The following is a 27,900-nucleotide window of genomic DNA, read 5'->3' as shown; positions in this document are numbered from 1 at the left end:
ACAACCTTGCTTCAATGACCCGGAGAGCTATGATGGCCGAAGTCAGGGCTTTATGCTTTGGCTCTTGGTAGGGTCACCCATGCCAGACAGGTCAAAGGGTAGAGGCCAGACTAAGAGTGGTCTTCCAGTCATACAGACTCGGGTGTTCAGCTCAAGACTAACAACCCTGAATGGTAAAACAAAATTATTATGGAAACAGCAATGAAGGATCCTTCTGCATCTGAGTGCGACGGTATTCCTGAGTCTCCACGGGGACTTGTGTGACTGACAGTAGTGAAACCCAGAGGAAGGTACTGACATGATGAAGGAAGACCTTGAACGCTGAACCGTCATTGCTGCCCTAAACTCCAGCGGCATAATGGGTAGTAGCATATCTTTAATAGAATAATCGGTTTACCAAACATGTGGTCCACCCCAAATCCTTCATTTGAGACTGATGCTCAAAGAACACCAAAAAGTTGGAGGTGCCCATTTTCAGATAAGAGACCATGAGAGATAGGAGCAGAATTAGGCCATTCAGCCCATCATACCATTCCATCATGGCTGATCCAATTTTCCTCTCAGCTTCAACCTCCTGGGAGCCTTCTCCCTGTATCCCTTCATGCCCAGAAGGAATCAAGAATCTATCAACCTCTGCCTTAAAGATACGCAAAGACTTGGCCTCCACAGCCGCCTGTGGCAAAGAATTCCACAGATTCGCCAGATTCCATAGATGAGACAAATCTGGCATCCCTCATGTAGTCATCAAATATTCCATGACACAACTTCAATGAAGCACATTGAGTTATTCTTGACAAGACGATTCTAATGGTTGTGATCATATTGCTGTTCGTGGATTTCTGATAATACAATGGTGACTGCATCTATCAAAGATGCTACACAAATGCAGATCTTCCTTCCCCTCCAACCTTCTGCCTTCCTGTAGTGCCAAAAGCTGCCGTTTTGCTCTTCCTTAGGGGGTTCAGCCCCATTTCAGTTTTACAGGAGGGTCACAGTCTGTTTCTCTCTCCACAGATGCTGCCTGGCCAGTCGAGTTTTTTTAATTCCCCTAGCTTTTTGTTTCAGATTTCCAGCATTGAGATTTTGTTTTTGATTGTGTTTCTTTTGTGTAGTTGCGGTGCTGCAAAATGCCGTTTCTGTTTTTAATGGCCCTCATTATTTTTTTAACTACACCACGCCTTGGCACAGAATATAAACAGCAGTGTTCTGGCAGAAACACAAGCTCAAGTGCATATTTGCTAAACGTGAAATAATTTGCATTTCCTAACCATTCTCGGCGTGCATGGCGATAAGTACGGACTGGATGTTGTATCTTATAATCTCTGGACCCCAGAGCACTTCGTACATTTGTGTGAACCGTGGTTTCTGGCTGTGCTGTTTTGACCAGGGCATGCAGCAAAGTCCTGTATTGCACGGTTCCCATCGCGTATCCTTTGTATACGTGAAATTGGAGAAGGCGGGTCGGTCTGCCTGTCTGTCGCCCTCCCTCCCTCTCTCCCGCAGCAGTGCGGATGTCTCTATACAAAATGAATGGTGCGGGTGAGCTGGGCCAGTGTGAAGTGTACAATGAGCGGAGGGAGGGGCGGCGCCGTTGCTGGAATTGGCTGGCGTGCCTCGGAGAGGGCTAATGTTACCGTTCACACGGTCCGCCGCAGACCGACAGTCGCCCAGGCCAATTGCTACTTTCATTCGAACGCCCGACAGCCGCCGGCTCTGATTGGCCCGCGCCGCTGGCCGCTGCAACTTTCCCACGCTTTCCACGACCCGCGCGTGCTTGACGTTTGAGCCGCGGGGCAGCGCGAGCCGATTGGCCCGCCCCCTGCCGGGGGGCGCCGGGACACAGCGGCCTCAGCCAATGGCAAGGCGGCGGCCCCGAGGTGCCGCTTCCTCAGTGGAAGGGCCGAGCCGTCAATCAGAGCCCGGCGGCCGGCCCCGGAGCGCGGGCGCCCGGCAAATGGGCCGCGCGAGCTGTCAATCGCCGCCACCAGTGGCGGGGGGTTGACAGGTCAGTGGAGGAGTTGGTAAGTGCAATACCGTGGGAAAAGCTACCAGTCTGCGGCAGGCAGCGGAGCGGACAATATCTGCTGCAAGCCCCATTAATGTTAGAGCACACACGGGAACAATTGAACCAAACATGAAGAGAACTCACGATTACAGCTCGTCGGACAGTGAATTGGACGAAATGATCGAAGTCGAGAAAGAAAGCGCCGATGAAAACGGGTAATGTTAGTAGAGACGGGATAGTATTTATTTTTACATCCGGAAGTTATATCAGGAGTATTTTAATTATGGAAGCATAATTATGCACGCATTAAAATGATAATAAAAGCATATTCAACAGCTAAGTTCTGGAACTTGTGTTTTATTACTGATTTGTTTTCTGTTGAGCCGGCTTCGGTCTACAAGTTTCCGACTTGGGTAAACTTTATGCAGAACTTCTGTGCTGAAATGCTGATTCCGGTTTGCTGGATTGAATTTCAGGAACTCCAGCACAGCCACAGGCTCCATGTCCCCCAGTACCACCTCACAGGTCCTGGCGAGGAAAAGGAGGCGCGGGGTAAGTTTCACACAATTACCTGGAGGAACAGCATCGCTTTCGCTCTGTGAAATCTGCACAAAAATTGTTCGTACGTGTCCTGCCTGACTAATTGAGAAAACTCTTCTGTTTTACACAGATTATAGAAAAACGTCGACGGGATCGTATTAACAACAGCCTGTCTGAACTACGAAGGCTGGTGCCGAGCGCTTATGAAAAACAAGTAAGTGAAAAAGTATTAATTTTCAACAAAAACATTTGCAACAAAATCAACTAAGTCGCTTTAAAAACTATTTGAGTACTTTCTGGAGGCAAGTAAAGCTATTTTGCCATACAAAGTATCATTTTAATAAAAGTAAGCAATAAGGATTGCGTACGTGCAGTATTTTGACAAACCAGTTTTGCTCAGGTTTAATTGTAGCTACTACCTCTGTTGGCAGGGATCCGCTAAGCTGGAAAAGGCGGAGATTTTGCAGATGACTGTTGACCACTTGAAGATGCTGCATGCGGCCGGTGGCAAAGGTAACAATAGTTTGTTGGTATTTCTTGTACCTACCGACAACTTCAACAATGCGGGATTCCGACTCGTGTTCGTTTGAAATTCAAGTCAGTTTTTCTAGCTCTATTCTCTACGGCTGTGGAGATTTTTAAAGAACAACGTTAGGACGTACCTCAGAATTTCACCAGTCTGATTCTCCCACCCCAGTTTGGCTGTTATCAATTGAGTCGACGTTTACAGAGTATAAGCAACGTTTGGAAACTCCCATTAGGTGCTTCTGAGCTGCAAACATGAGCTTGATTTAATTTTAAATTTAGTGTGGATTAGCTGACAATGAATCTTAAAATATTCAAGATTTATTAAAACATCTTTAAGTTATTGTAAAATCTTCCCTTTCAACCAAGCAGCTCCAATTTATTGTTTATTGTCTAAATGCCCATTTTGCCTGATTTTGCATCTTTACCATGTTAAACTCATCACATAAATGCAAATTATTGCTACTTTATAATGGGGCAAATAAGATTCCTTCTATAAGAAAGTCAGGTTATTGTCATTTAACTATATACATGTATGCCATCAAATGAGACAATGTTTCTCGGAACCAGGGTGTAAAACACTGTAGCACACATAATGCACATATAACACACAATCACTGAGGAAAGGAAAGATAAAATCCACAGATGATTTATGCAGAAATATACAAGCTAAAGTGCATAAATTAAATATTGTCAGGTACAGAACAGATTAGCCAGTGACACTTCAAATGTGGTGTGGCAGGGAGTTTCAGAAGCCTCATGGTCTGAAGGAGGAAACTGTTTTCCATCCGGACCGTTCGTGTTTTTATGCATCGTTGTCTCCTGCCTGATGGTAGAAAGTCAGAAAGGATCCTTGATAATACTAATGGCGCTGCGTGCACAGTGCCCCAGATAAATGCCCCCAATAGATGGAAGGGAGACCCCTATGGTCCTCTCAGCCATTGTCACAGTCCTTTGGAGGGACTTCCTGTCCGATGCTCGGCTGTTCCCATACCCAGGAGGAGATGCAACTTGTCAGGACGTTCCCAATAGTGCTCCTGTAAAATGCAGTTAAACTCCTATAAACTTCAAAACTTCTCAAGTCTCCAGAATTGACTGCTGTTGGCATATTTATTGTATAAAATACATAATTATAATTGTTTAACGTGCAAAATAAAACAATTTTATCTGATCTTTTTAGGTTATTTTGATGCTCATGCTCTAGCCATGGATTACCGCAGCCTGGGATTTCGAGAATGTTTGGCTGAAGTGGCTCGGTACTTGAGTATTATTGAAGGCCTGGAGAGCTCTGATCCACTCCGAGTGCGCCTGGTCTCTCACCTCAACAACTATGCATCTCAGAGGGAAGCTGCAAGCACTGCCCCGCCAAGCATCGGACATTTTCCCTGGGGCAATGGCTTCAATCACCACCCGCATCACCATCTGCACCCGCTCCTGATGCCACCGGTTGTCCACAGCAACAGCAGTACAGCCTCGACAGAGCCTCACCATCAAAACCGGATCGGCACCTCCTCGCACTCTGAGACGTCCCCGCATAGGGTGCCTCCCAGTTGCAGTGTGGGTCCAGTCATTCCTGTTGTTACCTCTTCCACAAAACTGTCCCCCCCTTTGTTCTCAATGTCATCACTATCTGCATTCCCTCTGTCTTTCCCGTTGATTTCACCCAGTACGTTCAGTTCAGCAACTCAGACTTCAGCCAACAACATCGGCAAGCCCTACAGACCCTGGGGGATGGAGATCGGTGCTTTCTAAAGACTCTTCAGAAGGATATCTTTTCTTCCTGAAGCCGACGGAGATAGTGACTACTTAGTTTAAACTCAGCTGAGCTGAGCTTGTATCAACGTAACTGCCCTGGAATGTTAAAGATATTTTTTGAGTTCATTGCAGGCAAACAGCGTACAACTTCACAACAATTGAAGTCCAGTGAATCCAGCTATTTAGATTGCCTCTTTAGCTCATAGTGTTATAAATAATAATCATAATGCTCCTATGTGAACATTTTGATCTGTTCATCATTGAAGTGTTCTACTTTAAATTGCAAGGTTCCAGCAATTCATTTTACCAGAGAGATGAGTCTAAACAAACTGTCTGATACTGTATGTTAATATTCTAGAGATAATTTCCGACATCTTTGTTATCAGCTTCCTTGAAACTTTGAGTGTAAAGTTATTCATTTTTTTTAAAAGAAGTCTAATATAATGAATTGGATTAAATTTATTTGTCTTGTGACTTAAATCCTATTGTTTATTCGCAACAAAAAATAGTTAGTCAAGTTTTAAAAAGGAAACAACTTTTAAATGCAGTCAGTTGGTTTAGCAACGAAAAGAAATTTTCATTGCAAAGGCACGCGTGCGTGTGTGTCCTGCATGTATGTGTGTGGACAATGCGCCCATGTTTGGATGTGTGCATGCACACCTCACGTGTGTGCACTTGTGGCTGTGTTTTTGTGTGTGTGCATGCATGTGTGATCACATTTGAGAATTTGCTTGTGTGGAACACTGTGTTTGCATGCATTCATGCATGCTTGGGTATGTATGTACACATAACTTCAGATGAGGATATATATTTTGCTTATTAGTTTGGTTAAATGTTGCCTGAAAATATTAACTTACTACCCTTCAAGTACTTCAGACTTGGCAATTTCTTCAAGCCAACTGGCATCAAACCTGTATTTATTATGTACGTACATCTGCCCGTGAGAAGCTACAAGGTCAACATTACTTGCCTTAAACACAATAAAAAAGCTAAAATAAGGTGGTCAATATGCTGGTTTCTTTAGTTATTGAATAAACTGCTTAAGTAATGTAGATTTTAATCTTTAAGGTGATATTTTATATTTTATGTTGCTTAATGGAGCGAGGACAAATCAGATTTCCAGCGTTGTTTCTGTGGGTAGCAAGCACCGAAGTATTTCCCTGTGCTGAAGCCACTAACTTTTGGAAGATAAAATAAGGTGTAGTGTTCGGTTACTGTGTTCTGGCTTGTGTTGACAATACTAAACAGATGAAATAATAAACTACAAGTGCAATTCAGGATAACTTCTTGTTAGAGTGTTTTCTGTTCTGAGAATTGTTACTACTTTCAACTCCTGATTGTGAGTATAAATGTGCGTTGAACATAGAACATCATAGCACAGTACAGACCCTTTGGCCCACAATGTTGTGCTGACATTTTAACCTATTCTAACCTTTCCCTCCTACATAGCCTTCCATTTTTTTTTTATCATCCATAAGACTTTCTTAAATGTCACTAATGTATCTGCCTCTACCATCATCCCTGGCAGCATATTCCACACACTATGCCCCCTCATATTAGCCATTTCCGTCCTGGGATAATGTCTCTGGCTGTTAACTCGATCATCCTTTTGTACACCTCTATCAAGTCACCTCTCATCCTCCTTTGCTCCAAAGAGAAAAACCCTACGTAGCTTATTCAACCTATCCTCATAAGATTGCTCCCCCATCCAAGCATCATTCTGGTAAATCCCTGCACCCTCTCTAAAGCTTCCACATCCTTCCCATAATGAGGTGACCAGAAATGAACACAATATTCCAAGTGTGGTCTAACCAGGGTTTCATAGAGCTGAAACATTAATTACTTTGCTGCTCTGAACTCACTTCCCCGACTAATGGAGGCCAACACTCCACACACCTTCTTAACAACCCTATCAACTGTGTGACAACTTTGAGGGATTTATAGATAGGGAGCCCAAGATCCCTCTTTTTTTGAACATTCCTTTGAATGTACAGTACTTAATCTGATTTATTTAATGGTGGATATCCAGATTTCAGTGCAATGGCAGGAAGTTCCATGACACAAGCAGTGAAAACTGCATTGACCATTGCTAATCTTTATCAGAATCATTTATTTTTTGACTTTGCAGTAGGACCAGATTAAAATTGCATCTACTTATTTCCATAAAACCAAATTCTGTTCCATCCCAGGCTCTGTGGAGTAATTTCATACTAACAACAGGCCAATACAAATTGGTTAGCACATATAACCAAACTTAGTGATGACATTGACTGAGATTGAATGTTTCAAAAGAGATTTAATACTGCATTAAGGATGCTGAGCCATCAAAAAGACAAAATTTGTTACCTACAATGGATGATGCTTTGCTAACGTTCACATGGGTACAGTTTTGTCCAAAAGTTTATTTATTTGGCTTCCTATTTCTGGTTGGGACTTGTGTTTATACTGAGAATACCTCTGACCTTGTCTATTTCCATATGAACAGAACAGGCGGGCTCTCTAGTGCTGTGACAGACAGCTCCAATATACTGTATTCACGGATGAATGTAACAGGAATATTGCCTTATCTACTGTAGCTACCAGCAGTCTAAGAGGACCATATTTTGGACCTCTGCACCTGGTAACATGACATTTGTGATGGTGAAGGAAGGGCTGGATGGGAGATTGTGGTCCATGCTGTTGTAGCCATTCTTAAACAAGATTTTTCTCGTGCTTAACCTGGTAAAGGGTCGATGGGAGTGGGGTTACTTAGACCATGGGTTGGGGACAGGCTAATCTATCTCTCAAGCAGACTGGTATGCTCTGGAAGACCTTGAAACTGGACTCTGAAGCACATTAGAATGAGGGAGTGTGGACACATTGGGGAAGCATTTCCACGCGGGATGGTTGGCAGGAAGTGGTGAGGGGCCAGTGCCAGCTTCAGAAGGTGGGAATGTGAGTTTGGTGGCAACAGGTGGAAGAAGCGTTGAACAAAAAGTTAGGGCCACACAAGCAGAGACACTAGGGGGAGTTGGGCAGACAGTTTCAAACCACTGGTCACAAAAGAGTGGGTAGATGGCTGGAGATCAGTGGATGTGGTACCCTTTTCGAGAAGGGCAGTAGAGATACGCCAGATAAGATTAGCTTTATTCGTCCCATGTACACCAAAACTTCGAAACATACTGTGAAGTATGTTGTTGGTGTCAACGTCCAAAACAGTCTGAACGTGTGCTGGGGGCAGCCCGCAAGTGTTGTCACATTTCTGATGCTGCCATACCATACCCTCAACTTACTAATCCGCCCGTCTGAATAATTGTAGGCCAGTGTATCAGTGCTATGGAAATTATTGGGAAAATTCCAAGGGGCAGGATAAATCTGCACTTGGAGAAGGGTGGCCAGAATGTCTTTTCTAGGCTGAGAGTCTTAACACATTCTTTTCTGTAACAAATGCTTGAAACTGGCCAGAACCAATCATGATCCAACGCTTGTCTGCTGACTCTGCTGAAACTCAGCTCCTGATCACAGCCGAAATTCTGGCCTACAACCATTCTTCAAGATCTTTTCTCAGCCAGAACCGCTTCATTACAACAATAATTATGAAAATAGCCAGCTCCCCAAAACAAACCCATGACTCTGGAAAGGACTCTACCTGAGTTGGGACTCCGTAACTGTGCTCTGTGACACTGTCAAGTCCACTTTTATAATCAGTACCCCACAGGTGAAACCAAAAGTTTATGCTTAACCTCTGACCTTCCCTAAATCACAATACCATTCTTACTCAGCATTTCTCATCCGATATAAAATAGTCAAGCAGACAAATTGATTTATCAATTAATAGAGAGGGAGAGAGAGAGAGAGAGCAGTGATACAAAACTGATTATTTCAGTTAGTTAGATTGATAGATTGATTTAACAATTAATTGAGAATGAGAGAGAGAAAGAAAGAGAAAATTCCCTTCACCACAAACAGGTTTCTTCCCACCAGCTCCTGCAACTTATTAGGCATGGCAGTGGTTTAAATAAATAAAGAAGGTATTTGGCATGCTGAGCCTGTGATGCAGAAGTAGACGCAACAGCATGTATCTAACAAAACATGACAGCATGGGAGGCCACTGGAGAAAACTTAGAAGTTTTGCCTTTGTTGTGAATGTCGTGTTTCTGATGTTGGGCTTCAAATTTTTGAGCAGTGTTACAGATATAGTCATTGTTAAGTAAAGAAAAAGAAGACCTTTTGGCAATGCACACAAAATGATGGAGGAACTTAGCATCTATAGCAAAGAGTACATCGACGTTTTGGACTGAGACCCTTTATCAGGACTGAGAGGGAAGTGGGGGGGGGGCGGGGCAGATGCCTGAATTTAAAGGTGAGGGGGAGGGGAGAGGGGCTGTCTGGAAGGTGATAGGTGAAGCCAGGTGGGTCGGAAAAGATAAGGGCTGGAGAAGAAAGAATCTGATGGCAGAGGAGAGTGGACAATAGTAGAAAGGGAAGGAGGTGGGGACCTAGGGGAAAGAATAGGCAGCTGAGAAGAGGTAAAAGGTCAGAGTGGGGAATAGAGGAAGAGAAGGGGTGGACAGTTTGTTCATTGGAAGGAGAAATCGATATTCATACCATCAGACGGAAATTTGCACATGACAAAGTTTCTTGAAACAACCAACCACAAATCTGCATTTACGTAAGGATCGATGACTTCATAAAAATTTGGGAAGACATACTACAACCTGAAAACACCATTGCCATCCAAAATTGCTACGCCATTAACCTGCTGGGATGGGACGGCCCTTACCAGGCTTTATACTTATCTATCCTGGTTGAATCCTCACCTAACGACAAGGAATTTAAAGCAAACAATTGTGAGGTGTTGCACTGTAGGAGGACAAAGCAGGGTAGGGCTTGCACACTGAGGGTAGGGTACGGTAAAACAGACAGATCTGGGAATACAGATCAATAATTTCTTGAAGGTGGCATCACAGGTAGATAGGGTCATAAGGAGAGCATTTGGCACACTGGACTTCTTAAATAAAATATTGAGTACAGGAGTTGCAATGTTACATTGAAATTGTGCAAGACCAAATTTGGAGTAATTGGAATAATTAGAGTAAATTGGTAAGGCCAGATTTGGAGTATTGCTCCTCGATATCCCAATAGTAACAGAGATATCGAGGAGCAGATAGGGAAACAGATACTGGAAAGGTGTAATAATAACAGAGTTGTTGTGATGGGAGATTTTAATTTCCCGAATATCAATTGGTATCTCCCTAGAGCGAGTGGTTTAGATGGGGTGGAGTTTGTTAGGTGTGTTCAGGAAGGTTTCTTGACACAATATGTTGATAAGCCTACAAGAGGAGAGGCAGTACTTGATTTGGTATTGAGAAATGAACCTGGTTGGGTGTCAGATCTCTCAGTGGGAGAGCAATTTGGAGCTAGTGATTATAATTCTATCTCCTTTACAATAGCATTGGAGAGAGATAGGAATAGACAAGTTAGAAAAGCATTTAATTGGAGTAAGGGGAATTATGAGGCTATCAGGCAGGAAATTGAAGGCTTAAATTGGAAACAGATGTTCTCAGGGAAAAGTATGGAAGAAATGTGGCAAATATTCAGGAGATATTTGTGTGGAGTTCTGCATAAGTACGTTCCAATGAGACAGGGAAGTTATGGTGGGGTACAGGAGCCGTGACGTACAAAGGCTGTAATAAATCTAGTAAAGAAGAAAAGAAAAGCTTACAAAAGGTTCAGAGAGCTAGGTAATGTTAGAGATCTAGAAGATTATAGGAAGGAGCTTAAGAAGGAAGTTAGGAGAGCCAGAAGGGGCCATGAGAAGGCCTTGGCGGGCAGGATTAAGGAAAACCCCAAGGCACTCCACAAGTATATGAAGAGCAAGAGAATAAGACATGAAAGAATAGGACCTATCAAGTGTGATAGTGGGAAAGTGTGTATGGAACTGAAGGAAAGAACAGAGGTAATTAATGAATACTTTACTTCAGTATTCACTATGGAAAAGGATCTTGGCGATTGTAGAGATGACTTTCAGCAGACGGAAAAGCTTGAGCATGTAGATGTTAAGGAAGAGGATGTGCTGGAGCTTTTGGAAAGCATCAAGTTGGATAAGTCGCCGGGACTGGATGAGATGTACCCCGGTCTACTGTGGGAGGCGAGGGAAGAGATTACTGAGCCTCTGACCTTTGCATCATCAATAGGGATGGGAGAGGTTCCGGAGGATTAGAGGGTTGCGAATGTTGTTCCTTTACTCAAGAAAGGGAGTAGAGATAGCCCAGGAAATTACAGACCAGTGAGTCTTACTTCAGTGGTTGGTAAGTTGATGGAGAAGATCCTGAGAGGCAGGATTTATGAACGTTTGGAGAGGCATAATATGGTTAGGAGTTGTCAGCATGGCTTTGTCAAGGGCAGGTCATGCCTTACGAGCCTGATTGAATTTTGTGAGGATGTGACTAAACACATTGATGAAGGAAGAGCAGTAGATGTAGTGTATATGGATTTCAGCAAGGCATTTGATAAGGTAACCCATGCAAGGCTTATTGAGAAAATAAACAGGCATGGGATCCAAGGGGACGTTGCTTTGTGGATCCAGAACTGGCTTGCCGACAGAAGGCAAAGAGTGTTTGTAGTTGGGTCATATTCTGCATGGAGGTCGGTCACCAGTGGGGTGCCTCAGGGATCTGTTCAGGGACCCTTACTCTTTGTGATTTTTATAAATGACCTGGATGAGGAAGTGGAAGGATGGTGATGCTGATGACACAAAGGTTGGAGGTGCTGTGGATAGTGTGGAGGGCTGTTAGAAGTTACAGCGGGACATTGATAGGATGCAAAACTGGGCTGAGAAGTGGCAGATGGAATTCAACCCAGATAAGTGTGAAGTGGTTCATTTTGGTCGGTCAAATATGATAGCAGAATATAGTATTAATGGTAAGACTCTTGGCAGCGTGGAGGATCAGAGGGATCTTGGGGTCCGAGTCCATAGGATGCTCAAAGCATCTGCGCAGGTTGACTCTGTGGTTAAGAAGGCATACGGTGTATTGGCCTTCATCAATCATGGAATTGAATTTAGGAGCCGAGAGGTAATGTTGCAGCTACATAGGACCCTGGTCAGACCCCACTTGGAGTACTGTGCACAGTTCTGGTCGTCTCACTGCAGGAAGGATGTGGAAACCATAAAAAGGATGCAGAGGGGGGTTCCGGTGACATCATCGTTCAGAATGGCAGCTTAAATCAACAGCTCCTCTGGAAAAACGCATGGTTTGCCCCGTTAATCCATCAAATATAAGATCTTTTGAAAATATCAGAAATGATAAGGGGGGCAAGAATGGGGATAAAGAATGGAGATAAAAAAAGCACTACTGCGGAGCCTATGGAAGAGAGAGGTGCAGCGCGCGGCTCTCCTACATGTGCGCGTGGTGGCGAGGCTGACGCGGAGCCTCGTGCAGGCAAAGCGGCAAATATGGTAAAGATTATGGAAGAGATGAGGGAAACCCAAAAAGAAATAAAACAGCAACTCAATGATATAAAGTCAGAGCTCACCAACGTCAGTCAGAAAATAGCAGTGGCAGCGACTTGAATTGAGAAGGTGGAAGATCGTGTGCAAAACGTGGAACAGATACTAAGTAAAATGATAAAAATATTAATTCAACAGGAAAGTAAATTGCTTGATCAGGAGGGAAGATCGCGACGGAAATATATCAGGATTTGTGATGTTCCCGAAGGAGCAGAGGGATTGTCGATGATGGACTTCCTAGAAAAGCTGCTGCGGGAAGTGCTGGAGATTCCCCCGACTATGGAGATTGAAATTGAGAGGGCACATCTTTCGCTCGTCCCGCAGCCTCCCGGAGACAGAGAAAGTAAACTGCGCTCAATAGTAATTAGATTCTTTCGATTCAAGAGCAAGGTGGAGATTCTATGAAGGGCCTGGGGTAAGAAGAGGGTATTTTGGAACGGGAAGTTAATATACTTCAATCATGATTACCCCCCAGTGGTCCTACAGAAATGGAAGCAAAACAAATACTAAAGCAAGAAAAGATTAAATTCCAAACCCCATACCCTGGTAGACTGAGGGTACTTTACCAAGAAGGGATACGACTATATCAGACGGTGGAAGAGGCGACTACAGACATGAACAACAGAGGACTGCCCTTTAGCGTGGACAAACCAAGGGAAAGTCTGGCTGAGCAGTTATCCCGATCTGCCGGGGAAATAGTAAGAGAACCGAGAAAGCAGGGGCGGGAGCAGGACGAGAGAAAGATATTAGGAAGAGACTGTGAGTTCTCCGAGGACAGCCCTCAGCTCCTCCAGAAACATAGAAAATAGGTGCAGAAGTAGGCCATTCGACCCTTCGAGCCTGCACCGCCATTCAGTACGATCATGGCTGATCATCCAACTCAGAACCCTGTACCTGCCTTCCCTCCATACCCGCTGATCCCTTTAGCCACAAGGGCCATATCTAACTCCCTCTTAAAAATAGCCAATGAACTGGCCTCAACTGTTTCCTGTGGCAGAGAATTCCACAGATTCACCGCTCTCTGTGTGAAGAAGTTTTTCCTCATCTTGGTCCTAAAAGGCTTCCCCTTTATCCTCAAACTGTGACCCTTCGTTCTGGACTTCCCCAACATCGGGAACAATATTCCTGCATCTAGCCTGTCCAATCCCTTTTGAATTTTACATGTTTCAATCAGATCCCCCTCAATCTTCTAAATTCCAGAGAGTACAAGCTTAGTCGATCTAGTCTTTCATCATATGAAAGTCCTGCCATCCCAGGAATCAATCTGGTAAACCTTCTTTGTACTCCCTCTATGGCAAGAATGTCTTTCCTCAGATTAGGGAACTGAAACTGCACACAATACTCCATGTGTGGTCTCACCAAGGCCTTGTACAACTGCAGTAGTACCTCCCTGCTCCTGTACTCGAATCCTCTTGCTATGAGTGCCAGGATACCATTCGCCTTTTTTACCGCCTGCTGTACCTGCATGCCCACTTTCAATAACTGGTGTACAATGACACCCAGGTCTCGTTGCACTTCCCCTTTTCCTACTTGGCCACCATTCAGATAATAATCTGTAATCTGAGCCATAAGATTTGGCTAACTTTAAAAGTGCTGATAAACTAAAGGGAAGCAAAAATAGATGGTGATATACCTATCTCAAGAAATACGTATTGTAATGTGGATTTTATATTACTCAATTTTTAAAAATTCATTGATTCATTCCTTTTCCCCTACCTAAATGAGAATATATACATGGGAAGAATACACAGGGAAACCATTTCTGTGTAACGGACATAGATTTTTTAACTTACTTTTATAGGTACTGCAGCGGGGGCCCTCAACTCACAGGTAGGAGGGGCTATTCCCCACGGCTAAACGTTTCTTCTAGATCAACCCAGGGTCATCTCGAGACCCCAGCCTTGGACTCACACCTTTGTTACCTTTTTTAAAAATTATTCACGTTTCTTGACTCTTATAGGTTCAGGAAGTAGATCGATTAAGTTATATTCTGCAAATTTCAATGATATACTAACAGATACTTTATACTTTATACTTTATTGTCACCAAACAATTGGTACTAGAACGTACAATCATCACAGCAATATTTGATTCTGCGCTTCACACTGCCTGGATTACAAATATTAAATATTAAAAATATTAAAAATAGTTAAAATTAGTAAATATTAAAAATTTAAATTATAAATCATAAATAGAAAATAGAAAAATGGGAAGTAAGGTAGTGCAAAAAAACCGAGAGGCAGGTCTGAATATTTGGAGGGTACGGCCCAGATCCGGGTCAGGATCTGTTCAGCAGTCTTATCACAGTTGGAAAGAAGCTGTTCCCATATCTAGCCATACGGGTCTTCAAGCTCCTGAACCTTCTCCTGGAGGGAAGAGGGACGAAAAGTCTGTTTGCTGGGTGGGTCATGTCCTTGATTATCCTGGCAGCACTGCTCTGACAGCGTGCGGTGTAAAGATAAATACACATGGCTAAGGATAAAGTAAAATTAATTTCTTTTAATGTCAATAGGCTGTTGAATCCAGTCAAGCGCAGTAAAATTCTATCAAAAATGAAAAAAGAACAAGCCCATGTAGTATATTTACAGGAAACTCACTTAAGTGATAATGAGCATGGAAAATTAAAGAGAATGGGCTTCACTAATTTGTTTTTCTCCTCATATAAATCAGGACATAGAACAGGAGTTGCTGTTGTCATCTCAAGCAAGCTAAATTTTGAAAAAGTATCCGAAATGGGAGATAAGGAGGGCAGATATATTCTGGTAAGGGGGAATATAGATGGAAATCCAGTTACTTTATTGAATATATACGCACCCCCAGGAAGTGATATTAGTTTCTTCCAGAAAATTAGTAATATTGTGGTAACGGAAACAGAAGGTCTCTTGATATGTGGGGGAGACTTAAATTTACAATTACAACCAAAGTTAGACTCTTCCAATAGAAAAACTTATGAAATAAAGTCCTCACATAAGAAAGTTAACACTTTTTTTGAGGATGTTGGTCTAATTGATATATGGAGAGACCTTTTCCCCGACAGAAGGGATTACACTCATTATTCTGCCCCCCCCCCATTCCGTATATACAAGAATAGACTATTTCATAACATTTGGAAAAGATAAAGATAAAATAATCACCTGTGGAATTGGGACAATAGATGTAAGTGACCATGCACCTATATATTTATCTGTTGATTTTGACCTACAACCAAAGAACACTATTTGGAAACTAAATTCAAGTCTACTCAATGATCCCTATTTTAAGGAACAAATTTAAAAATGAAATTGGTCTTTACTTAGAATGCAGTGATAATGGAGAGGCTTCACCTCCCGTTTTATGGGATACTCTGAAGGGTGTCTTAAGAGGAGAAATTTTAACGGTATCTTCATATAAGAAAAAAAAGAAAAAAACATTAGAGGAAATACAAAATAAGCTGAAGGAACTAGAAAAAACACAAATTGAGTTTGGCACAGGATGCACTAGAGGAAATTTAAAAAATTAGGAATGAAATTAATAGTTTGGCTACACAAGAAATTAGGAAAAATTTAATGTTTCTGAAACAGAGACATTATGAAAGTGGATCTAAATCTATGAAAGTACTGGCGTGGAAACTGAAAAAAAAAGATAGCAGAAAATATAATTCATAGAATCAGGGATCCAAGAACAAAAGTGATATGAAATAAGCTAAGTGAAATTCAAGAAGCTTTTGAAATGTTTTACAAAAGTTTATATTCCAAAGCTCCAGGGGGAAGCATAACCCAAATTGACACCTTCCTGAATTCTTTAGTTACCCACTTTAAGCAAAGAACAAAATAGAACGATGACTGCTGACATAACTGAAGCTGAACTAAAAACTGTAATTAGTAGGCTTAAATTAAGCAAGTCACCAGGATCAGATGGATATACGGCAGAGTGGTATAAGGAATTTAGAAATGAGTTAATTCCTGTTTTGCTCCCCACACTGAACTGGACTCTAAGAAAGGTGCAAATGCCACCCAGGTGGAAGGAGGCATCTCAGCTATACCGAAAGAAGGCAAAGATAAAATGGAACGTGGGTCATTTAGAAAAATATCTGTTCTTAATGTGGGTTATAGATTATTTACCTCCATCATGGCCAAACGATTTGAGGAGTTTCTGCCCACACTGATACATAATGATTAGGCAAGTTTTATACAACAACGCCAAACACAAGACAATATATGAAGGACACTTCACATTATGGATCATATATAAAAAAATGAAATTGAAGCAATAGTGATAGGCGTGGACGCTGAAAGGGCATTTGATTCAGTTAATTGGAATTTTCTTTTTATTCTCGTAAGGCGTACTCTTCAATCTAGGCAACATCCTTGTAAATCTCTTCTGCACTCTCTCTATAGAGGCACTGATTGTGTGGCTTTTTCCCAGGGCTGAAATGGCTAACATGAGGGGGCATAGTTTTAAGATACTTGGAAGTAGATACAAGGGGGCTGTCAGGGGTAAGCTTTTCACACAGAGAGTAGTGGGTGCATGGCATGCACTACCAGAGAAGGTGGTATTGGTGGATACAATAGTGTCTTTTGGAAAAACAGAGGGCTGTGCAGTAGGGAATTTCTAGGCAGTTTTGAGAGTAGGTTACATGGTCGGCAGAACATTGTGTGCCAAAGGGCCTGTAATGTGCTGTAGATTTCTAGGTTCTATGAAGTAGTTTTCCCCTGATTTAATTCAATCAGTCATTATTTCACCCAGTCTGTGCGTTTACTGCCCCCTCTGGTGGCTAAACTCATTATTTTGGTCCCAAGTCACCAAACCAGCCATTCGTAACTGGTGCAACACACACTAAATGCTGGAGGAACTTAGCAGGTCAGGCAGCATCTACGGAAGTGATTAAATAGTCAATGTTTTTGGCCGACACCCTTCATCAGGACTGGAAAGGTGCCAGAAACCGGTAAAATGTGAAAGAATTGGATTTGGAATTGGTTTACTATTGTCACATTTGCTGGGATACAGTAAAAAGCTTGTCTTGCATATTGTTCATACAGATCAGATCATTATACGATATATTGAGGTAGAATAAGGTAAAACTATAACAATGTAGAGCTAGAGTTAAACCATTACCATGGCAGTGCCATGGCAACGTGGCATTTTCCACTGCGGTGGAATTCAGAGTTCAATTCCGATGCTGCTTGTAAGGAGTTTGTGGAACGTGTGTATTTCCTCCGGGTGCTTTGGTTTCCTCCCATATTCCAAAGACGTAGTCTGTAAAGTTTTGATAGGTTCACCTCACATTCTGCTTCATTATGATCTTGCTCCTTATTGTGTAGCTGCACTGCATTTTCTGTATGTTACACTTCATTATGCATTTATTTATTTTTTACTTAGGGAAGTGAGCTGCTCCACCCAGCAACCAACCTATTTAATCCCAGCCTAATCACAGGACAATTTACAGTAACCAATTAACCCACTCATCAGAAAAGTTTAATCATACTAATCCAGCATAACATACTCTCAATGTGGAACCTGTCCTCATTATATACTCCTGCCCTCCCCTGGGTGAAGTGGTGCATGTCTTACTGAAAGCTCCTGCTCCATTTCCAACACTGTAGTTTCCAGTCGGTGTGATTGCAGCTGAAACATGCTGCTCAGGGACTGAAGTGCTGAGCACCAGTTGGAGACAGTTCTTTACAGAGAATTACAAAGAACATGCAGGACAGAACCTAACCTACTGAGAAACGAGGCTATTGAACAGGTGTGGAGAAGAAATAGAAATGAGGTATCACCACAAACCTTTACCCTTGCAAGAAGTTTGCATTGGCACCAGATCTCTTGGCTCCCTTGCTTCGTGGCCTCTCCTCATTGCTGCTTTCCTGTGGGAAGATGGCATCTCTCCTCCTCTCTACCTCATCTAGCCTGCCGTTAGAACTGTTTCTGTGAACCAGGGTCCTTGCTTCATAACATGGCCTGCTATCTTCTGCTGCAGTGTTCTCCCAGTGGTAGAACACCTCACACGTTGGATTGCCGCTGACTATCTCCATCTGGTGCTCACCACTCCAGACCCTGAGCAGCATGCTTCAGCTGCAAATGTACCGGATGGAAACTACAGTGTTGGAAATGGAGCAGGTACTTTCATTGGAAGCTGCACGACCTCAAACAGGGGAGGACAGGAGTGTATATTGCGAACAGGTTGCACATTATGAACCTGTTGTATCTGTGTGAGCAAGAATGATGGTGGAGTAGTATGATTAAACTCTTCTACTGATTGTGGTTCTTCACGTCTGTCTCTATCAAATCAGGATTGTGCACGGCATCCTACTTCACAGATACTATATCAATTTGGAACGGCCGCACGCGCTGAGTCGCGCCGCCATCTTTTCTTCCCTCCCTGGTGAAGGGGCTTCTGGCGAAGGGGCTTGGCATGTCCATTCCAGGGCAGCTGATTCACCTTCGGTCCCCACTAGACACTCAGCTCTCACCTGTGGCTCCAAGTAGCTGTTTGCATGTGACAGTGGCCACACCCCAGTACACCACTTTGATAGGTGGAGCTAGACCAGGTGAGGGTGGCCGGTGGGTCTCGTACCCTGATGAGAGAGGGACATGCCTGTCCTAGCATATGATGGCCAGCTCTGGTGGACTGGGTGGATGAGATCAACAGTGAGATCCAACGGCCAGGAAGGTGGTTCTGCAACGCTCCATGGAGAGGGAAGGGCAAGACAAGGCACAGAAGTCATGGTCATCCACTGCAACCAAGGAAGACCCTGGTTGTGACAACCACTCTTACCAGTGGACCTGGACTTCCAAGATAGAGGAAGTAGAAGTTTTTTTAAAAATTCAAAATATACTTTTCTGTCATGATGAGGCCACCCTTAGAGTGGGGAGCAACAACTTATATTCTGTTTGGGTAGTCTCCATCCTGATGGCATGAATATTGATATCTCCTTCCAGTAAAAAAAATCCTTCCTCCTCAGATTTTATTCTATTCCCCACTTTGGCCTCTTACCTGTGCTCACCTGCCCATCACTTCCCCATGGTGCCCTTCCTCCTTCCCTTTCTCCTTTGGTCCACTTTCCTCACATTAGATTCCTTCCTCTCCAGCACTTTACCTTTCCCCACCATCCTGGCTTCACCTATCACCTTCTAGCTATCTTTCTTCCCCTCCCCCCACCTTGTTATTCTGGCATCTTCCCCCCACCCGCCTTCCTTCTCAGTCTTGAAGAAGGTGCCTCGAGCCGAAATGTTGACTATTCGTTCAATTTCAATAGATGCTGCCTGACAGGCTGTGAGGAGTTTGTACATTCTCCCTGTGATTGTGTATGTTTCCTCCGTGCTTCTGTTTCCTCCCACATTCCAATGATGTATGGTTAGGTTAATACATTATGGGCATGTCAGTTGGTGTCGGAAGCATGGTGATACTTGTGGGCTGTTATCAACACGTCCCTGACTCAGGCGACTCATTTTCCTGCGTGTTTCCACGTTTCAATCTACCTATGACAAATAAAGCTAATCTTGTTAAAAGTAATCCAATCATTCCCTGTCACCCCAAGACATCCCTTTTTTTTTTTGGCTTCTCTTTGATTCCTGAACATCAGCCAATTTTCAATCCCTTAAAAGTCCATGCGTTAAGCAGCAATTGCCAGGCTTAAAATCAGGTTCCTGCTGATTCCATTCTCTCACACCAGCAAGAGCCGGAAGCTCTCATTGGGAGTGTATAAGGGGAAATTCTGGACACTCAGCTTATTACCTTCTGCCTGTTAAAAAGTGAGTAGCATGCAGGCGATTTCCTGCTGATTTGGCACTCCACACTGGCAAAGAAGGATGTAGCATTGCTCTTCATGTGTTGAAATATAAACCCTGCCACTGACAAAATATACTTACATCACAAAGGGATGAAACAAAATTTTAAATGTCTTTATAAAAATAAAGATTTCAAAGGTTTCTTGAGAATAATCTTCCGCTGTAATCATTCTTTCACACAATGGACCTCACTAAACTAAGTAATGCACTTTAGAACATAGTACATACAGGCCATTCAGCCCACAATGTTCTGCTGAGCTTTTAAACTGCTTTAAAATCAATCCAACCCTTCCCTCCCATGTAGTCCTTCATATTTCTTGCATCAATCTGCCTAACGGTGTCTTAAAGACTCTGGTGGAGGCCACGTCTGTGTGTATATTTAAGGTAGAAGTTGATCGTTTCCTGATTGGTCAGGATATTGGTGAGAAGGCAGGTGTATGGGGTTTGAGCGGGATCTGGGATCAGCCATGGTGGAATGGTGGAGCAGGCTCGATGGGCTGAATGGCCTCATTCTGCTCCTATGTCTTATGATCTTGTAGTCTTAACTATCTCTTTCATATCTGCCTCTACAATACCTGGTAGTGTGTTCCATGCACTCACCACTCTGTGAAATAAACATCCTCCCCTATGTTTTTCTCCAATCAAGTTAAAATTATGCCCCCTTGGATTAGCCATTTCCACTTTGGAAAAAAGGTCTCTAGCTGTCCACTCATCTATGCCTGTTATAATCTTACATACCTCCATCAAGCCATTTTGAAAAATAACACAAAAAAAAGTGTAAATGAATGAGGAAGAGAAGATGCTGACAGAGATAACCAGTGACATGATGGACCAATCAACCTACCTTCACTGTTTACAGCACATAAGTGAACCAGCTACCAGATAGTGCTTTTGCCTTGGCCCAGGTCTCCAACACTGAGGTCCTGGTTACACTCAGTCAATAAAATGGACAAACCATGTAAGTATGTCTGAAACCAGGTTTTAGAAAAAGACGTGCTGTTCCAGTTTCAGTAGTGTAGCATTTCGCAGCAGATTTTAGAGCACAAGGGATCACCAATTGTGGCTGAATTCCTTCCCTTGTCTGTAACGAGTTTACACATACTCTCCGTATTTCCTCCAGTTTCCTTCCACATTCTAAAGAAGTATGAGTCAGTGTTAATAAGCTGTGGGCCTGCTATGTTGGTGTTAGAAGTGTAGATTGCAGACAGCCCCGAGCACAATCCTTGGACTGTGTTGGTCGTAGACATAAATGATGCATTTCCATAGGACCATAAGATTATGAGACATTGGAGCAGAATTAAGCAATTTGGCCTACAGGGTCTGCTCCATCATTTCATCATGGCTGATCCATTTACTTCTCAGCCCCAAACTCCTGCTTTCTCCCAGTATCCCTTCATGTCCTGACTAATCTAGAATCTATCAACCTCTGCCTTAAATGTACCCAATGACTTGGCCTCCGCATCCACCTGTGGCAACGAATTCCACAGACTCACCACCCTGGTAAAGAAATTCCTGCTTATTCCAGTTCTAAATGGACACTCCTCAATTCTGAGGCTATGTCCTCTGGTCTTAGACTCCCTCACTATAAGAAACATCCTCCCCACATCCACTCTATTGAGACCTTTCAACATTTGATAGGTTTCAATGAGATCCCCCATCATTCTTCTGAATTCCAGTGAGTACAGGCCCAGAGCCACCAAATCTTCCTCAAATGACAAGACTTTCAATCCTGGAATCATTTTCATCAACCTCCTTAGAACCCTTTCCAATGACAACGCATCTTTTCTTAGATAAGGGGCTCCTAACTGCTCACAGTCCTCTAAGTGAGGCCTCAGTGAGTGCTTTATAAATCCTCAACATTAAATCCCTGCTTTTATATTCCAGCTCCCTCGAAATGAATGTTAAAATTGCACTTGCCTTCCTTACCACTGACTCAACCTGCAAATTAACCTTTAGCGTATCCTGCACAAGAACTACCAAGTTCCCTTGTGCCTCGGAGTTTTGAATTTTCTTTTGATTTATTTCTTCTACCAAAGTGCATGACCATACTTTGCATTAGACCGTAATACCATTGTATTGTTTTGATGTTTCAATGTACTTGTGACAAATAAAGGTCATCTTTAAGTATGTGTTAAATGTTTCCCTGACAAAATGCAACATCGTCACTGACCATTGGAAACCTCTGGCCCACCAAAAGTGGAGAAGGAGCATTTAGGATGATAGATCCTTGAGGCCACGCTTTGGGAACACACAGTAGCCAAGAGTGGTGCGAAAATACACCACTCTCAAAGCACCCAGTTGCCCACCCCATCATGCACCTCCTGTCCCATCTGTGGTAGAGTCTCTGGTCCCATATTGGCCTCATCGTACAACTTAGAACTCACAGAACCAGAATTAAGGAAGTATGCCATCCTCAATCCCAACTGACATACTAAGAAGACAACATTAAACAGGGAAAAGGTTAAGATGCTGAAGTTTTATTTACTGTGTCTGGATATCTCAGCAAGATTTCTGGTAGTAAATTGCCTTCTTGTGGTATTGCAGTCCTGGTGAAGGCATTCTGGTCAAATGCAGTCCTGGTGAAGGCATTCTGGTCATTCCTGGAGTTAGACCGAGGAATGTGATTGATTTCCATAACTGGATAGTGTAACAATGCCATAGTAGGTGGTCGTAATACTGGAAGCTATTAATTGTGACCGGGCTGTTAATATTGCTATCACATTTTCCTACACTGCACATTTTCAGTAGTTTTTACATTTTGCTTACATTGTTCTTGTTTTACCTCATTCTAGCTCAGTACACTGTATAATGATTTGGTCTGTGTAAGCAGTATGCAATGCAAGCTTTTCATTGTATCTTGGTACATATAACAATAATAAATCAATTTCTATGCCAATACCAATATCAATTACTCACTGAATTAGACAATAGAGATGAACTTTTTACTCTTCATTACTGATCTTTTGACAAGGTCCCACACAGGAGATTAGTGTGCAAACTTAAAGCACACGGTATTGGGGGTAAGGTATTAATGTGGATAGAGAATTGGTTGGCAGACAGGAAGCAAAGAGTGGGAATAAATGGGACCTTTTCAGAATGGCAGGCAGTGACTAGTGGAGTACCGCAAGGCTCAGTACTGGGACCCCAGTTGTTTACAATATATATTAATGACTTAGATGAGGGAATTAAATGCAGCATCTCCAAGTTTGCGGATGACACGAAGCTGGGCGGCAGTGTTAGCTGTGAGGAGGATGCTAAGAGGATGCAGGGTGACTTGGATAGGTTAGGTGAGTGGGCAAATTCATGGCAGATGCAATTTAATGTGGATAATGTGAGGTTATCCACTTTGGTGGCAAAAACAGGAAAACAGATTATTATCTGAATGGTGGCCGATTAGGAAAAGGGGAGGTGCAACGAGACCTGGGTGTCATTATACACCAGTCATTGAAAGTGGGCATGCAGGTACAGCAGGCGGTGAAAAAGGCGAATGGTATGCTGGCATTCATAGCAAGAGGATTCAGGTACAGGAGCAGGGAGGTACTACTGCAGTTGTACAAGGCCTTGGTGAGACCACACCTGGAGTATTGTGTGCAGTTTTGGTCCCCTAATCTGATGAAAGACATCCTTACCATAGAGGGAGTACAAAGAAGGTTCACCAGATTGATTCCTGGGATGGCAGGACTTTCATATGATGAAAGACTGGATCGACTAGGCTTATACTCGTTGGAATTTAGAAGATTGAGGGGGGATCTTATTGAAATGTATAAAATTCTAAAGGGATTGGACAGGCTAGATGCAGGAAGATTGTTCCCGATGTTGGGGAAGTCCAGAACGAGGGGTCACAGTTTGAGGATAGAGGGGAAGCCTTTTAGGGCCGAGATTAGGAAAAACTTCTTCACACAGAGAGTGGTGAATCTGTGAAATTCTCTGCCACAGGAAACAGTTGAGGCCAGTTCATTGGCTATATTTAAGAGGAAGTTAGATATGGCCCTTGTGGCTAAAGGGATCAGGGGGTATGGAGGGAAGGCTGGTGCAGGGTTCTGAGCTGGATGATCAGCCATGATCATACTGAATGGCGGTGCAGGCTCAAAAGGCCAAATGGCCTACTCCTGCACCTATTTTCTATGTTGCTATGTTTCTATGATCGACTGTGACAGGCTTCATGGCTGTAGACTCAATTTTGTGAACTTCAGTTCTGAATGTTATTTGGTTACTTTTATTGTTTGCACAATTTTTTCCAGCACATTAGGGATTTAACGGTCCTTTTTTTAATGGGTTCTATTAGGTTTCTTTGTTTTGTGGCTGCCTATATACAAGATTACTGAAATATATTTACATATTAAATACACAGCACTTCTCCCTGCTTAGCTATAAGCTCAAAGTCAATAGAGAATGCATCATCTATATACCCTGTATACTAAATAATACAGCTACCATATACAGACATTAACAGCATAGTAAATTTTAAATTGCCCCATGCAGGCCTAAAGATTTCAAAAGTTCAAAGATTTGCAGGTTTATTTATTATCAAAGTATGTATGCACTATGCAACTATACACACAAAATGCTGGAGGAACTCAGCAGGCCAGGCAGCACCTAGGAAAAGTGTACAGTCAACTTTTTGGGCTGAAATCCTTCGGGAGGACTGAAGAAAAATGCTGAGGAGTAGATTTGAAAGCTGAGGGAGGGGATAGAGAAAGACAAGGTGATAGGTGAAACTTGGAGGGGGAAGGATGAAGTAAAAAGCTGGGAAGTTGATTGGTGAACGAGACAGAAGGCCATGGAAGAAAGAAAAGGGGGAGGAGCATCAGAGGGAGGTGGATGGGCGGGCAAGGAGATAAGGTGAGAGAGGGTAAAGGGGATGGGAATAGTGAAGGAGGGGGGTGGGAGGCATTACTGGAAGTTTGATAAATCTATGTTCATGGCATCAGGTTGGAGGCTACCCAAACAGAATACAAGATGCTGTTGCTCCAACCTAAGTATGGCCTCATCACGACAGTGGAGGATGCCATATCAGAATGGGAATGGAAGTGGAATTAAAATTGGTGGCCACTGGGAGATCCCGTTTTTTCTGGCAGACGGAGCATAGGTGCTCGGTGAAGCGGTCTCCCAAGCTGCGTCAGGTCTCACTGACATACGGGAAGCTCCCACAGTCTCTCACAGCTACCTGGTCTATACCTCGTCCCACCCTATTACTTCTAAACACGCCATCCCCTTCACTCAATTCCTCTGTATCCACCGCATCTGCTCTCAGGATGAGGCTTTTCATTCTAGAATAAAGGAGATGTCCTCCTTTTTCAAAGAAAGGGGTTTCCCATCCTCCAGCATCAATGCTGCCCTCAACTGCATCTCTTCCATTTCATGCGCATCTGCTCTTACCCCATCCTCTTGGCACCCTACCAGGGATAGTGTTCCTCTTGGCCTCAACTACCACCCCACCAGCCTCCGTGTCCAGCACATAATTCTCTGAAACTTCCGCCACCTCCAGTGGGATCCCACCACCAAGCACATCATTCCCTCCTCCCCACTTTCTGCTTTCTGTAGGGATCGCTCCCTACACGAATCCCTTGTCCATACACTTGTCCCCGGTGATCTCCCTTCTGGCACTTATCCTTGCAAACAGCACAAGTGCTTCACCTGCCCCTACACCTCCTCCCTCACTACCACTCAGGGCCCTGAACAGTCCTTCCAGGTGAGGCGACTTTTTACCTGTGAGCCTGTTGGGGTCATATACTGTGTCCGGTGCTCCCGGTGTGGCCTCCTGTATATCGGTGAGGACCAATGTAGATTGGGAGACCACTTTGCTGGGCACCAATGCTTCATCCACCAGAAAAAGTGGGATCTCCCAGTGGCCACGCATTTTAATTCCACATCCCATTTTCATTCTGACACGTCCATCCATGGCCTCCTCCACTGTCGTGATGAGGCCACACTTAGGTTGGCACAACAACATCTTATATTCTGTTTGGGTAGCCTTCAACCTGAAGCCATGAACATAGATTTCTCAGAATTCCAGTAATGCACCCCCCCCAACCTTTTCCCTCTCTCACCTTATCTTCTTTCCCGGCCATCGCCTCCCTCTAGTGCTCCTCTCCCTTTTTCTTTCTTCCATGACTTTCTGTCTCTATCACCAATCAACCTCCCAGCTCTTTACTTCATCCCTCCCCCTCCAGGTTTCACCTATCACCTTGTGTTTCTCTCTCCCCTCCCCTACCTCTTAAAAACTAGTCCTCAGCTTTTTTCCTCCAGTCCTGTTGAAGGGTTTCGGCCCGAAATGCTGACTGTACTCTTTTCCATAGATGCTGCCTGACCTGCCGAGTTCCTCCAGCATTTTATTGTATTGCTTGGATTTCCAGCATCTGTAGATTTTCTCTTGTTTATGCAGTATACTACTTTGAGTTTCTTCTTCTCCAGACATCTAGGAAACAAAGAAGGCCTAGAGGGGTTCAAAGAAAACATCAAACTCCCTCCCTGCATAAAAAGCACTTCCAAATCACCCCAGGTTACATAGTGCAATGGCAAGAAGAGCAACACTCCCACCGCCAACGCAGAAAAGTCAAGCTGGTGAATTGTGAGGACGTCAAACCCCAGCCACCCACCCAAAAAGCCAAAATTAAATTGCTCAGACAGCAACTAGAGAGAATGGACTTAAAACCGAAAAGAGCTTAGTCCAATTCATAAATCGCAGAATTTCGGTAACATCCTCTGCCAGGTTTGAGAGAGGGTTACCACTCGACTGCAGAGACAGAGCAGCAAGGGATCATTGTGGAGGATTTCTTATTCTTGTGGGATAACGTTTTTCCTGACAAGGAGGTTCACTCTGCTTCTCAGCTGAGACTTGTGGGTATGCAAAAATTTCAGGTTCTGGGGCCTCCCTCATAGTGGTTGTAAGAGTTGTCTCTGAGACTGTAGAAAGTGTTTCTGATCACAGTAGCCAACTTTCTTCTCAAACAATTGAGTCTGCTCTCCTCAACTGATCAATATGTCATCTTCAGATGACATTAGATGCAGTCTCCACTGTGTTGGAGACTGGGATCCAGTTCTATCCTTAATCTCTCTGAGTACCCACTTTTGATCTCCTGTGTAGTCCCTCACCAGCACTGCTTGTCCAGGAGTGAAACATTGAACTTCCTTGCTTGAGAAGCCCTCAGTTTGTCCTGTATCGTCCTTCTGAGATTGGACTTGAGGAGATCCAAGGGACAATCCAGGAACAGCATAACTGGTGAGTTGTTAGTTGTGGAGTGTGTTGCATTACAATATACAAGGAGGAAATAGGTGAGCATCTGATTCAGTGTTAGTATAGTGTGCTCTGCTGACATTGCTTACAGTGCGTTCTTTAGACTCTGGGCAAATCTTTCTGCCAAGCCATTTCTAGCTGGGAGGTATGGTGAAGATGTATTATTCCATTCATTTTTAGGAATGAATGAAACTGTTCCCCCACAGACTGTGGTCCATTGTCCCTGACTAAGTGTTCTGGAAGACCATTCCTTGTGAAGAGGCTTCCCAGTACATCAATAGTGTGCGAGGCTGCAGTGGATGCTATTGGGAACACTTCTGACCACTTTGTAGCTGTATCCACCACCAACAAGAAATTTGTGCTCATGAATGATCTGGCAAAATCCATATGAATGCTTTGCCAGGGCAATGCAGGCCACTCTCAGTGATGGAGAGGTGCTGCTCTTGACATCTTCTAGAGATGTTGGCATCCCATACAGTGCATGGCAAGCTGCTCAGTCTGCTGATTTAACCCAAGCCACCAGACAAAGCTTCGAGCCAACACTTCCATTTTAACCACACTTACGTAGATGACCAGCATATA

At 43.4% G+C, this 27,900-nt stretch overlaps 1 protein-coding gene across 1 annotated transcript; it reads left to right on the top strand.

Moving 5' to 3' along the window:
* The first annotated feature begins 1,963 nt into the window (after positions 1-1,963).
* On the top strand, positions 1,964-6,099 carry hey1 (hes-related family bHLH transcription factor with YRPW motif 1). The gene is made up of 5 exons (XM_063042120.1): positions 1,964-2,220; positions 2,482-2,557; positions 2,676-2,759; positions 2,977-3,058; positions 4,251-6,099. The coding sequence occupies exons 1-5, from the start codon at positions 2,135-2,137 to the stop codon at positions 4,820-4,822; spliced, it is 900 nt and encodes a 299-aa protein (XP_062898190.1). The 5' UTR covers positions 1,964-2,134; the 3' UTR covers positions 4,823-6,099.
* Positions 6,100-27,900: the final 21,801 nt, after the last annotated feature.

This window comes from Mobula hypostoma, chromosome 1, assembly GCF_963921235.1.
Source record: "Mobula hypostoma chromosome 1, sMobHyp1.1, whole genome shotgun sequence".
Taxonomy (NCBI): Eukaryota; Metazoa; Chordata; class Chondrichthyes; order Myliobatiformes; family Myliobatidae; genus Mobula; species Mobula hypostoma.
Note: the sequence above shows the minus strand (reverse complement) of the source record. Positions and strands in the feature narration are given on the sequence as shown.

Coding starts and splice junctions, on each gene's coding strand:
- hey1 (XM_063042120.1), top strand. CDS start 2,135: ATGAAGAGAACTCACGATTACAGCTCGTCGGACAGTGAATTGGACGAA. Junction 2,221..2,481: donor GAAAGCGCCGATGAAAACGG/GTAATGTTAGTA, acceptor ATTGAATTTCAG/GAACTCCAGCACAGCCACAG. Junction 2,760..2,976: donor CGAGCGCTTATGAAAAACAA/GTAAGTGAAAAA, acceptor CTCTGTTGGCAG/GGATCCGCTAAGCTGGAAAA.